The sequence below is a fragment of the Bicyclus anynana genome, chromosome 24 (genome assembly GCF_947172395.1).
Source record: "Bicyclus anynana chromosome 24, ilBicAnyn1.1, whole genome shotgun sequence".
NCBI classification, from domain to species: domain Eukaryota; kingdom Metazoa; phylum Arthropoda; class Insecta; order Lepidoptera; family Nymphalidae; genus Bicyclus; species Bicyclus anynana.
The window spans coordinates 10001475-10015787 of NC_069106.1; the positions used below are offsets into that span (position 1 = coordinate 10001475).

The 14313-nt window shown below is 38.4% G+C and overlaps 2 protein-coding genes across 2 annotated transcripts; one reads left to right on the forward strand and one right to left on the reverse strand.

Moving 5' to 3' along the window:
• Positions 1-30: 30 nt before the first annotated feature.
• LOC112057053 (uncharacterized) lies at positions 31-5693 on the forward strand. Its single transcript, XM_052888898.1, has 8 exons — positions 31-88; positions 1513-1706; positions 2162-2396; positions 3053-3264; positions 3347-3532; positions 3858-3995; positions 5017-5189; positions 5591-5693. The coding sequence occupies exons 1-8, from the start codon at positions 31-33 to the stop codon at positions 5667-5669; spliced, it is 1275 nt and encodes a 424-aa protein (XP_052744858.1). The 3' UTR covers positions 5670-5693.
• A 5215-nt stretch (positions 5694-10908) lies between these two features.
• On the reverse strand, positions 10909-13405 carry LOC112054906 (uncharacterized). Its single transcript, XM_052888899.1, has 4 exons — positions 13352-13405; positions 12657-12818; positions 11889-12084; positions 10909-11102 (listed from the first exon to the last, which is right to left on the reverse strand). The coding sequence occupies exons 1-4, from the start codon at positions 13403-13405 to the stop codon at positions 10909-10911; spliced, it is 606 nt and encodes a 201-aa protein (XP_052744859.1).
• Positions 13406-14313: the final 908 nt, after the last annotated feature.

Genomic DNA, 14313 nt, shown 5'->3' on the forward strand with positions numbered 1-14313 from the left:
TATAGTAAATACTTACGCTTGACTACAAATATGCCGAAACGAATGCCAAAGAAGAAGAGCAATTACCAGGTCGAAGATGGGGACACATGTCTATAAAATACCCATAGCCTTGAAGATGCTCAAACTTATAGGTGTAAGGAAACAGACGCTGGAAATATTATAGCTGATAGTGGAATCCCATCGTGAAGTTTCATCGAAAAGTGCTTGTAAACTAAGCCTAATTTAAATAAATGATTTTTTACTTTGACTATGAGATCTCCTTTAGGTCTTTCTTAGCTTGTCACGTTTCTTAGTTATACCAAATTAACCAATTTAACCAAATGATATTTTACATCTTCATAATTCTCAGCGTATTTTAATAGGTCAACACACGAGGATACAGAGCTTCGGCCCGCCACGCTACTACATTGTGGGTTATCGGGATTAGGGATTTTTCACTAATCTTTCCAGATTCCATATATCCAGACACATCATAAAACTGAAAATCAGGGACAAACTTGTAATATAATAATCGACGATCTCTGTGGCGTAGTATATGGATGGCTTGCTTTATACGAGGGGGTCCAGCTCGATTCTCCCTTAATTTTTCAATTTCTATATTCTTTCAAGTCTGGTCCAATTATAAGTTTCAACCCGTCATTCGTACAATATAGTAAACATTACAGACTTAATGTTTTTATTAATTGTACACAGTACAGTAAATATATAGGTATGTTGTCAATCAAAAAGTCATCTGATTCTGCACGATGAATCGACAAGTTCACCGTGCATTCAAATGGAATAAAATATGCTAAAATCAAACAATATCTCTGGTATTGTTTATAAAATAAAATAGAGACAAATTTTTAAATGAGTAAGGAGTTTATTTCGTAAACAGTAGTCTATTTTCTACATTTGATCGCGTAGTGGTCGAGTCTAATCATAATAAAAATATATTTACTTGAAATTCCATTAAAAATTGATTATTATTTTGAAAAACCATCGAAATTAATTAGTAACGTTGTAGATTAACCATGTAATTAATAGTTTATACGAAAGATATAAAACTATACAACAATTTTCTTTTATAATTGATTTTTCTATTACAATGGTGACTACTGGACTTTTCTATATATCATTTATTTTGGTTTTAGGTAAATTGTATAACTAATTAAATAATTGATCATCCCACTCAATGTGATCTACCAGAAGTCTACAATCTCGTCTTTCGCCTTTCTCTACTACTATTTTTTTCTTTATGTAGTTTTCCATTCTGTACTTTCATCAATTAGAGGTAACACTTTTAATTTATCTGTCACTTAGTGATAGATAAATTGAAAGTAACTTACTAACCCTATTATCATTATCCCCATTTTCAGCCTATTTCAACGACCCCCTAACGGGACCAGGCCTCCTACTTACTACTCAGGGTCGAGAAAATCTCCTTAAAAACTGATTATATATCCGTTCTTGTCACACCGCAAATTACGACATACAAAAATGATAGATTTAATATTTATTTTATAAATTTAGTTACAGTTACCGCAATACCAACAAATGATGTTAAGAATGTAACTACGAGTATTAAAGCTGCGGCAGTTAATAAAAGCGTCAATGAAATCCACGACATACCAGATGAAGGATGGGAGTTTGAAAACAACACGGTTATTGACACGAGGAGGATTTTATACAGCAAGAGAGTTAGTGAAGGGAAGAGACCTTACATGGTAAGAATATAGATTACTAATGTTAATAACAAATGACTTCCCATTACTGATTTGATATCGATACTGTCTCAATATTAGGGAAAACAGTAACTGAATTATCGCGTCGCTTCTTTCAGGAGAGTGACCTGGTTTTGCAATGCAATGGGTTATTAAAATATGCTGATGATAGTATCATAATATACGATCAATTTATAGTAACCAATCAACTCCTTAAACGAAGCGAAAATGTATGTCTTAGGTACAACAAAAACTGTAAAGAATGGGAATTGCAGCCTACATCAATCAGATTTTAATCTGTCTTTTTAATTTACTGGCATTTTCTAGCCAATGAAGCAAAAACCTGGCACTGGTAGTACACTAAAAGGGTTGGATATTACTCGGACTCGTCATAAACGTCGTAAACCGTGAATCAATCGAGGCAATATTAAGTTTACCCTAAATTTATTTTTCATAAGGTCTACCTCCAACTAACCAAAGAGTCAGCAAAAGCACACAAGTACCGCGGCTGGTTGTGTGGAGGTGTCATAGTGGACTCTCACTATGTGCTGACTTCTGCCGCGTGCGTGGAAGACGCTGATCGCTTCTACGTTGTCTCTGGCACCACCAAGTTTGTGGACAGCTTTGACTATAAAAGCGACGACTGCGTTTGCCATCATCGGCGCAAGGTTGTGTGGAAATGCATTCCTAAAAGTAAGTGGTTTGAGTCAGTGATGAAAAGCGAATCACCAAGTAACCAATGGGGGGTGGGAGGTGTTAGTTAATATGATTGTAGCCCTATACCTTAAGAGCCACTGTTTTAGGCATGTCGACGGAATGTCCGTAGAACTTAAGATGATTTGCACATGGTTATAATTTGAGTCTTTAGGTGAGTAGCTTTCCTTTCCTTCCCTTCTTTGGCTTCTTGGCCACGCCATTTTAACAATGATGGAGTAGACATACTACTCCACGGGCATGTCTACTCCACGACCTATGGGCCTATTTATTATAGTTGATGGATGACCCGCCTGGTTTTACTCCTCCAATGTCCAATGCTGTCAGAGCTTCCAGCTAGATCGCCGTGTCTTTAAAGCAGCTGAAAGTTTGTTAGCCAATTGTCCATTTGGGACTATGATTGTTTGATGATTGGGATCATAGAGATGGGAGATAGCTGATTTTGAATGTACAAGCTCTTAATTTTCAAAGTAAAAAGCGTATCTTCATGACAAATCAGGTGCCCGTTCGCAAAACACATAGCTTTATATTTACCCTTCGCCAAAGACAGTCAACTAGAGTTCAGTGGCGTGCATAGAGTCAACTAGAGTATGTGCAGTACGTTCGAAAAGGAATATCACTTTATTTTTTTATAGATTACAAGTTCGACTTCCAAGACAGCATAAAATGGTCATCCAACGACATAGCCATAGTAAAAGTAGACAAACCCTTCAAATTGGGAGTATTGGAGAAAGGTTGCGAGTTCGCTACGGATCTCGTCGCCTACAATAATGTCAGCCGGGAGCTGGAGAAGGCTGGCACAAAGGGCTGGATTGCTGGATGGGGCAGTGGCAGTAACTTCAGAGAGGTGAGGCTTTGAAGACGTAACCGTGTGAATGAGATACAGCTCCATATCTTATTCCTCTATGCTCACAATATTCTCTCACCAGGGAGTGTACCGCCGGCTCAGGACGGAACAGCTGCCAGGCAACGCGAAGTTCCTCCAAGAGGCCAAGGTGTGTGTGATGGACAACGAGGCGTGCGCCAAGAAGTGGGCTCAACGGTTCCGGAGCATCATCACACAGTACATGATCTGCACCAAGGATGTCATGAAGCGGCTCAGTGACATTTGTGATGTGAGTTTGTCAACTTTGAGCTAACAAGAAACATAGCAGTTGTGTTTGTTTTGAAAATGTAAATGTTGAAGAAAAGCAGGAGCTAAGCGACAGCCGCATTAGCCGTATTAATGCGGCGTTTTTTTTTGTTTTTTTGTTACTTTAGAGATGACTAAAGAAAATAGGCAATCTTTTCTTTTTCAAGTTAAGCATGCGCCTAATTGTTCGCTAAATTTTCGCCCAAAAATTTGCTACTTGGAGGAAAACATATTTACCAAAAAATCCTGAACCTCCTTAGAACTTGATTAAAAAGGCTCTACAGACAATGTTTGCTTTGAAAATTTAGAAAAGATATGCCAACTGCACGGATGTGGAGACCCGGCGTGAGGATGACCACCAGCACCGGCTGGACCTGGGCCGACACCTGCGCGACCCTGACGACTACACCGCGCGCCGGACAAACAAGCAGGGCGGCTTTTGTGAGGTGCCTAATAAGTTAAATTATAGTACCTACGAGTATAGACCTTGTTGGACGACAGAATTGTCACCGGCCTTCGCTTGGTTGCTCCGTGTGTTTCTCCGCATCGCTGTATCTGTGGAGAACTAGTGTCGATAAACTCGGACACCACGGACTTTCTTGCAGTAGGAGCACTGGCCGTATGCCGCGGCACGCTAGCTAGCCTCAACAATCATCCGTCGAATCCTGGGTCAGCCCGTTGAAACCATCCCCCCCCCCCCCCACCCACCTAGCCAAGTGGCACGTCGATTCTCTTTCTACGATCGCTAACGCTTTGAAAACTAGAAAAATGTATGGGAATGACAGATCTTGACCACGTGACCTGTCGATAGCTAATTGGGATTTTTCTTTTAAGATAAGACTTAATAAAAATAAAGCCTAGAGTTGGGAAAGTTGGAGGTTGGCACACCCCCGTGCATCGGAGAGCACGTAAATCCGTCGGTCCTGCGCCTGATCTTTCACCGGTCGTAGTCTGGCGTTCTATCTGATTATGAGAGTGAGGATTATGAGAGTGCACCTGTGCTTGCGCACACACTTGTGCGCTATAATATCTCCTGCGTACATGGTTATGGCTTAACTTCTCGGTCGGGAGCATATTATCCTACTTCCTATCCTACTATCCTACTAATATTATAAACGCGAAAGTTTGTATGCATTGTTTGGATGTTTGTTACTCTTTAACGCCGCTACTACTGAAGCGATTTGGCTGAAATTTGGAATGGAAATAGATTTTACTCTGGATCAACACATAGGCTACTTTTTATCCCGAAAAAATTCATGTATTCTCGAGATTTGCAACAACTGATTATGTTGATGATATGAATGTTTGTTACTATCACGCCTCGACTACTTAACTGAATTAGCTGAAATTTGGTATTGAGATATATTATAGCCTGGATTAACACATAGGCTACTTTTTATCCCGGAAAAATTCCACGCGGACGAACGCGGGCGTCCGCTAGTTATTATATTTTGTTTATTTTGTTAGAACGACCACGGCGGGCCCCTCATAGTGAAGTACCAGGGCAAGGAGCGAGTCATCGGCGTCATATCGGCGTGCAAGATCGACCCCAAGAGCCACACCTGCCACGGACCCTTCCTCTACACCAGCGTCTTCAGGAACCGACAGTTCATCTCTTGCGCCATTCACAAAGACGTTGAGTAAGTACAATTTAGTCAATCTAAGAAATCTAGCTACCTTATTTATAAACATGGATTAGGATTTACCTAAACCTGAAATTCCTTCAAGGTAACGTGAACTTTAAATAGTAATAAATAGGTCCACTTTCAGCATTAACAGCCGATGGTCGTCCACTGCTGGACATAGCTGCCTCTTGCATGGACTTCCGTCTTCCAATCACCACGATCTCGAGCAGCCAGCAGCTAGTGGCTCCCTGCAACGTCGAGCGCTTTATATTGCCAGTCGCCCCCGTCCAATCGCTCCCCCTCTCTAACTCCTACTCTTTACAACGCACACAAGATCGAGGGGCGTCATATCTGTCTCAGACTATTCTTTCTCTATACTTTTTAATGTTTAATTATAGTTAATTTACATATTACAGAGAAAATTGTCGGCGAGTTTTCCGATCAGGCATCACTCACGAGGAATGGGATGTCAAATGGGACAAGGTTGACGAGTAAGCTTCTATTTGTTTAATAGTAGATGCCCCGCGGTTTCACCCGCGTAGATTTCGTTCTCACGTGAATACGGGGATAGAATATAACCCATGTTATTCATTGATGATATAGCTTTTTAATGGTGAAAGAATTCTTGAAATCGGTCGAGTAGTGGTGTTTTAAATCAAACGGACAAAAAAATGTGATTTTTACTATTAATTATTTAGTTATTAGATACATGACGTGTCACTTACGCCTCAAATCGAAATTGGGGCGTGTAAAGATAATTATTTGTCTTAATTTGACTTAGTCGCATAGTAACCAACGAAATTTATTTAAACACACTTAAAACCAGTTTACAGACAATAAAGAACATTATTTTTATTTTCAGGGATGATGAAAAGGACAAAGATAAAGATGACAGGTTTTTATTTTATTTTAAAAATGACTTTTCTCGATTTACTCGCAATTCAGTTATTGGTATAAATTATAATCTAATATTCTACTAATATTATAAGCGCGAAAGTTTGTATGGATGTATGTTTGTTACTCTTTAATGCCGCTACTACTGAAGCGATTTCGCTGAAATTTGGAATGGAAATAGATTTTACACATAGGCTACTATTTATCCCGACAAAATCCATGGACTACCAAGATTTGCGAAAACCTGATGATTTTGATGATAGGAATGTTTGTTACATTCCTCGTTGTTGTTGCCTCGGCTATTGAACCGAATCACCTAGAATTTGAAGTAGAGATAGATTATTTATGAATTATTCCGGAAAAATCCATGGTTCCCGAGGGATTCGTAAATTCCAAATGCGGATTAGCGTCCGCTAATTCTTCGGCAAAGACTTTTTGGAAGTTAGAGAAAGAGAAAGAAAGTAGGTATTCGAGCCATCTTCCACACTTCGGTGCTTCAGATAACAAATATTCCCCTTGAAAACTTCAAACGATTCCGCATGAAAAATCAACAAATAAAATGAAAAATTAACCCAATGAGAAACACAAGAGCTATATTTTCAACGAAACAAACACGATGCCCCATCTTCTATTGTGTCCATCTTAATATCATGCCGATTTTAATCTTATTTTAGCAGACTCAGAAGTGGATTACAGAAATAAGAAATTCAATGTCAAACAAATTCACAACATTTGTCAGGACAACTTAATTAATTATATATAATAATCGTTCCCGCCAACTGATCACTACCCCTCTCTAAATCCCTACTTTTTACGAAACAAGTCGCGCCACCTAGCGTCGGCACGAGGCAACACGAGATCGAGCGACGTCATATCCGCCCCAGACTACTATTTCCAATTGTTATTTATATTAAACTTGATAAAAAAAATACTACCTACCTGTTTCAGTGACAAACATGACAAGGATGAAAGGTAATATTTTTATTCTTAATTATATTAATGAATCAATTCAAGTGTTTGTTTATAAAATGGATATATCAAGCAATAATGTATTGCAGCGACGAAGAACATCAAGACGCATTAAGAAAAAAGTAAGTTATAAATAAATCTATACTAATATTATAAAGCTGAAGAGTTGTTTGTTTGAACTTTAGCCTCAATAGCTCAACGGTAAGAGCGGTCGGACTCATCGTCGACGGGTGGTGGTTCGATCCCCGCCCCGTTGGTCTATTGTCGTACCCACTCCTAGCACAATCTTTCACGACTAATTGGAGGGAAATGGGAATATTGGTCATATTTAAAAATATGGCAAATATTCTTTTAAACAAAAAAAAACTTGAACGCGCTAATCTCAGGAACTACTGATTCGATTTGAAAAATTCTTTCAGTGTTAGAGAGCCCATTTATCGAGGAAGGCTATAGGCTATTATCTCCGTATTCATACGGGGACGAAAATCACGCAAGTGAAACCGCGTGGCGTCATCTATACTATGCACAAAAATTAAGGGAGCAGAAAAAAAATCCAAATTTTTGGGGGATTTTCAACAGGCTGTAACTTATACAAAAATGGTCGTACAGCAAAAAAAAGAAGCAAATTGTAGCTCTAAGTGTTTAGTTTTTGGATCTGAGTTTGAAAATTTTTTTTTGAAAATATTTTTCGAGTAATCATAAGAAAACCACCGAAAAAAAAATTTTCGAATTTTTTTTGGTTTTTTTTTAATCTACGGACGTGGAAAAAATTTTTTCGACTCAACCTCCATTTCGACCGGATAGCTTGTTTATTCAGATTTAATTTCGTTTTTTTTAAATCTCGATACGAGCATTTCTCGCTGAGATATCGATGTTTGAATGGAAAAAGATCATTTTGTCTTTGATTACCAATATCTCAGCAACCAATGATCGCACAGAAATTTTGAGGTTGGTTTTAAAAATTTGAATAAATTTTCTACAAGGATTGGCAAAAATATTTTTTTTTTCTCAAAAATTTTCTTAAATTTTTCAAGTCACTAATACAGAATTGAGAGAAAAATGAAAAAAAATATTTTTTTTCATTTTTGATAAAAATTATGACATTTTCAGAGCGAAATTCTTGCTCCTTTAATTTTTTCAAAAATTCGATCAAGTGGGAAAAAAAAACGGTAGACTGGATTGAATTGAAACTTTGTAGGGTTTTTGTGGGTATATTGAACAGTAAAAGGCACACTTAACGTCAGTGGTTTCCGCAATATTTTTGATTGAGCGCTTGATTTTCCAAAAAACGACAAAAAGCCCTTTTTTGGATGCTTTTTCAAATTCATGTAATGATTGAAAAAAAAATTTTTTTTCAAAATTCAATTGCCAATCCTTGTAGAAAATTTATTCAAGTTTTTAAAACCAACCTCAAAATTTCTGTGCGATCATTGGTTGCTGAGATATTGGTAATCAAAGACAAAATGATGTTTTTCCATTCAAACATCGATATCTCAGCGAGAAATGCTCGTATCGAGATTTAAAAAAAACGAAATTAAATCTGAATAAACAAGCTATCCGGTCCATATGGAGGTTGAGTCGAAAAAATTTTTTCCACGTCCGTAGATTAAAAAAAAAAACCAAAAAAAAATCGAAATTGTTTTTTTCGGTGGTTTTCTTATGATTACTCGAAAAATATTTTCAAAAAAAAATTTTCAAACTCAGATCCAAAAATTAAACACTTAGAGCTACAATTTGCTTCTTTTTTTTTGCTGTACGACCATTTTTGTATAAGTTACAGCCTGTTGAAAATCCCCCAAAAATTTGGATTTTTTTCTTCTCCCTTAATTTTTGTGCATAGTATAGTTAATACATAAAAACTTAAAGTAAATTACAAAACTAAATATTTATTTGTCGATAGATAACTGCTCCCCTAGCCCAGTGGCATGTCGATTCTCTTTCTACGATCGCTAACGCTTCGAAAACTAGAAAGATGTATGGGAGTGACATTTGCTATAGACAGGTCACGTGATCAAGATCTGTCATTCCCATACATTTTTCTAGTTTTCGTAACGTTAGCGATCGTAGAATGAGAATCGGCGAGCCACTTGGCTAGGGGGGCTGGACCCTTAAAATTCTCATGTATGCAGATTTCCTCACGATGTTAGTCCTTTACCATTTGAGACACGTGATATTTAATTTAATAAAACGACCCTGCATCGGACCGAAAGATACAAACTTACGCCCTCCGAATCGAAAGCAGAAGTCATATTCACTGCGCTATCACGGCTCTTTCAATATCTAATTCTCTTTATTAGGAAAGCAGACAAAAACAAGAGTTCAGATAGTTCAGATAGCGACAGCAAAGAGCACAAAAAGAAGAAAGAAACAATAAATGACGACAAACACGAGAAAAGACCGATACATATGAAGAAGACGAAACGACACGTCAAACTGTCTAAAAGAGACGATTCTAAGCCTCAGATGAGAGAAGTGTTCTATGAGTCGAGTCGTGACGAAAACGTCAATGAACCTGACGACGAATGAGTTCGTTAATAAAATGTATTTCGTCTAAAAATATTGTTTTTTGGTCATAATACCCACTTAGATGAGATTTCTATTTTAATACCTCATTCAGAAGGTATAATTTAGTATTAGGTGACAAACAAGCTAAACGAGACAACTTCAGGCCTCAGATAAGAGAAGTGTTCTATGAGTCGAGTCGTGACGAAAACGTCAATGAACCTGACGACGAATGAGTTACTTAATAAAATGTATTTCGTCTAAAAATATTTTTTATTGGTCATAATACCCACTTAGATAAGATTTCTGTGCTTATTTACAGCACGTTTTGGAACTTTAAATACTCAAAATTAAAAAAAAATAAGAATCATTTATTTCAAGTAGGTTAGGTTACAGGCACTTTTGATACGTCAGTTGACTATTTGTAAAGATTCTACCACCGGTTCGGAAGGCAGGTTCTGCTGACAAGAAACCGGCAAGAAACTCAACAGTTGGTCTTTTTTCTTACTCGTATTTTAATACCTCATTCAGAAGGTATTATTTAGTATTAGGTGACAAGCAAGTTAAGTGAGACAACTTCAGGCCTTATATAAGAGAAGTGTTCTATGAGTCGAGTTGCGACGAAAATGTAAATGAACCTGACGACGAATGAGTTGGTTAATAAAATGTATTTCGTCTAAAAATATTTTATATTGGTCATAATACCCACTTTTTCATAATACACACGAGATTTCTATGCTTATTCACAGCACGTTTCTGAACTATAGATAGTCGTATTTTAATACCTCATTCCGAAGGTATTATTTAGTAGGTGACAAACAAGCTAAACGAGACAACTTTAAGCCGCAGATTAGATAAGAGTTCTATGAGTCGAGTCGTGACGAAATTGTCAATGAGCCCGACGACGAATGAGTTAGTAAATAAAATGTATTTCGTCTAAAAATGTTTTTTAACCATTCACTGCCCGCGAGTATTTTATCGAAAACCCGTCTGCGTTGAAAAAGCCGACCGTCAGGGAATGCGGTTTTAATCTACCGTTGTGAGCTATTTAAAAAATCTTTATATTCCTCTATCGCGCGGAGCATGATACTGTACTCGCCTATTGCCTTTAGTTAACTTTACATTTTTTTACATGTCACGTAACGGATACGATGGGCGACCGGTCGTCCATTTAGGAGTCAACTGGTCAATTTATTTCACCCGTAACGTCTTGGAACTGTATATACTCAAATTTATCAAAACGTACTTAGCTTGTCAAGAGAAATACAAAATATTTCTCTTGACAAGCTATAGCTTCTAAGATTTACTGCCTACTCACATTAAATAAAAGTTTGAAAACAGGTAGGTCAATGATGATATTTACTTTATTTTATACAGTTTCAACAAGAAAATCAAGTTTTAAACACGCAAGAAATTCCTTGTCCTCTAGACACTTGTCTTCATCGCTCTTGTACATATTCATGGTGACCTGGTACCGGCCTTCTGTCGCTATGTTCAGCGGCAGAGCTTCGGTGTCCGTCACCAGGTCGTTGATGTTGTAGTCGTTCTGGAAATTTGTGATAACTAAGTCATTTACCTAAACTACTCGTAAGACCAGCCCCTGTAGCCAAGGCATAAGGGTTCTATTTCTACGATCGCAAACGCTTCGAAAAACGCTTTGGCTGGTGGGAGGCTTTGGCCGTGGCTAGTTACCACCCTACCGACAAAGACGTACCGCCAAGCGATTTAGCGTTCCGGTACGATGTCATGTAGAAACCGAAATGGGGTGTGGATTTTCATCCTCCTCCTAACAAGTTAGCCTGCTTTCATCTTAGATTGCATCATCACTTACCATAAGGTGAGATTGTAGTCAAGGGCTAACTTGTAAAGAATAAAAAAAAGACGTCCTTTACGGTTAACTAACACTCCTCTTTTCCACTCAAGTCACTCTCCCCGCCTATTCCAAGTACCCATAAAAAGTTACACAACATGAAATGTGGACTGTGGACGGCCACGAGCGTACTGAAGCCTTATATCACAAATCGTACCCGCCAACCGATCACTACCCCTTTCTAAATCCCTACTCTTTACGAAACAAGTCGCGCCACCTGACGTCATATCCGTCTCAGACTACTATTTCCTACACATTGTATGTGAATGACATTAACTATCGCCAGGTCATGTGATCAAGTCATCAATCCGATTTGTCATCCACATACGTATTCTTAGGTTTCGAAGCGTTACGTTAACGTTTGTAGAAAGAAAACCGACTTGCCAGATGGCTACAGATTTGTCCTGTAGCTAAGTTAAACATCAAAACCTTTTCTACAAACTTTAACGTTTCGAAAAAAAAAATAGGTACCTACCTACCGCTATATTGTGGACGCCAGTGAATGTATTGATGACTTACAGGTTCAAATGGACACTCCGCAGGGAACCCAAAATATCCCATGTAAGTCTTGTATAGGCTTTCAGGGTTCGTCAACTCCTTGCAGATGTTACAAATCTCATGGGAGAACACCATCTCGTAGACTCCTCCGGCCTCTTTTTCTGCTATTATTTCAATCTGTAATATGATATAATAACATATATTTTTTTATTCTTTACAAGTTAGCCCTTGACTACCATATCACTGATGGTAAGTGATGATGCAATCTAACATGGAAGCGGACTAACTTGTTAAGAGTAGGATGAAAATTCACACCCCTTTCGGTTTCTACATGACATCGTACCGGAACGGTAAATCGCTTGGCGGTGCGTCTTTGCTAGTAGGGTGTTAACTAGCCTCCCACCAGCCAGACCTGGGACAATTAAGAAAACCTCAATCGATCCAACCGGGGGTCGAACCCAGGACTTCCGCCTAGTAAATCCACAGCGCATACCACTGCGCCACGGAGGCCGTCAGGATTTGTCGCAGAACAGATGACCGCTGGGACGCCAGCACTCGGTCTCCCACTACTCCCCACCTATTATCTCGACTCATGACGACACGCGCCGACATACATAATACATGCGAAAATATATACGGGGGTGAAATAGGGATTGAAAGTTCATATCGAGTTTCACGCGGACGAAGTCGCGGGCGTCCGCTAGTAGGTATTTAGCTAATAAAAAAATAAAATTTAACATATTATTTACCATGGTGCCCTGCTCGAATGCCTTCAACAGCTTGAAGATGCCAGTCATCACGACGGTAGTCTCGTTGTACCTCTTCACCTGCACCTCTGAGGTATCTATGTACGCCTGACTCTCCTCGTCCGAGCACAAGTATATCGGGGAATCGAAGTTGAGGGTATATTGCTGAACAAACGGTAAAAACATCAACAACTCAGTAGGTAGGTACCCTAGCTCTCACGAGTGGTAACAAACCACCGGCTTCAGGATCCCAGGTATACCCCCTTATAAAAGTATATAGAGATGATAATATGATGTATGTATAGATAAGAATAAAAAAATGTTTCTTGAAGAAAAAATATTGTTTTTATATCCAGTCTTAATGTTCAAAAAGTTCGCCGGTGTACTATAGCGGCGAAGTAGCATTACACGCATTATCTTGATTCTCTGCGTGTGTAAAGTCTGCCAATTCGCATTGGGCCAGCGTGGTGGACTATTGACCTTATCCCTCTCATTCTGAGAGGAGACTCGAGCTCAGCAGTGAGCCGAATATGGGTTGATGACGACGACGACGACTTTTTAATATTATATTGCAAACTAATTTTAAAGTAGGACAGTGCCAATAAACAAAGCTCACCTGTAAACTTACGAACGCCAATAATTTCATCAAAACGAACGCAGCCAGAGTCCGCATCTTCAAGTGTCCTAACAAGCAATACCTGCGAGATGATATTACCTCCACTTTTATTATAACAGTCCATGCTGTGTAGCATGGCTGATCTGATAGCGTCCTAATAACATGTCGGAATGGATAATAATCGACAAATTATAACGTTTATTGTACAAAACATTTCTTGTCAATACCATGATGTATGGGTGTAAATCACGCAAATGCAATAGTGTAGATAATTTTCAGTTAGTAAACTATAAAAAAAAAATCTCATCTCATCTCATCATCGACTCATCGAAACAGTCCGCAAGTACTGAAGTAGTAAGTGACGGCCTCCATGGCGCAGTAGAATGGTAAATGGTAGATTTACAAGACGGAGGTCCTGGGTTCGATCCCCGGCTGGGCCGATTGAGGTTTTCTTGATTGGCGATTTAGCGTTCCGGCACGATGCCGTGTAGAAACCGGAAGAAGTGTGAATAATTTTCATTCCTCCTCCTATCAAGTTAGCCTTCTTCCATCTTAGATTGCATCATCACTTACCATCAGGTGAGATTGTAGTAAACTTGTAAAATAAAAACGGCGGACTATTTTGATTAATTTATGAGAAGTACTTCATTTTAGTTTAGGTATCAAAGAGTATTTATAATCATCGACGTATGTTACGTTCTATGTTAATGTGACCATTCCCGATAAATTGCAAAGTCAATATTTAACAAGCTTGCAGTTTGCGTAAAGTTATGATTAAAAAAATCTTTCAGGTATTTTAATAATACACCAATTCTCTAGAAAAATAGTATATAATTTGGCCGTCATATCTAACCGGCTAAGTATCTACATCACAACATTTAGTTTCAAATATAAGAGCCCTCTCACACAACGACATTATACGAGTAATTTACGTGCGTCAGAAAAAAAAACGTCGCATACTAACGCGATACATTGACGCAGATAAAACAAAACGATTCTTAGCGAATACTCGCTTATTTATTAGAATGCAGAAACAATTATTAA

What these genes read in the sequence shown, in the direction of transcription:
- LOC112057053 (XM_052888898.1), top strand. Translation starts at nt 31, where the DNA reads ATGCCGAAACGAATGCCAAAGAAGAAGAGCAATTACCAGGTCGAAGAT. An exon ending in GGTCGAAGATGGGGACACAT is followed by an intron (nt 89 to 1,512) that starts GTCTATAAAATA and finishes TTATAAATTTAG; the next exon opens with TTACAGTTACCGCAATACCA. An exon ending in AAGGGAAGAGACCTTACATG is followed by an intron (nt 1,707 to 2,161) that starts GTAAGAATATAG and finishes ATTTTTCATAAG; the next exon opens with GTCTACCTCCAACTAACCAA.
- LOC112054906 (XM_052888899.1), bottom strand. Translation starts at nt 13,405, where the DNA reads ATGCTACACAGCATGGACTGTTATAATAAAAGTGGAGGTAATATCATC. An exon ending in GAGGTAATATCATCTCGCAG is followed by an intron (nt 12,819 to 13,351) that starts GTATTGCTTGTT and finishes CCGTTTGTTCAG; the next exon opens with CAATATACCCTCAACTTCGA. An exon ending in CATTCGAGCAGGGCACCATG is followed by an intron (nt 12,085 to 12,656) that starts GTAAATAATATG and finishes ATCATATTACAG; the next exon opens with ATTGAAATAATAGCAGAAAA.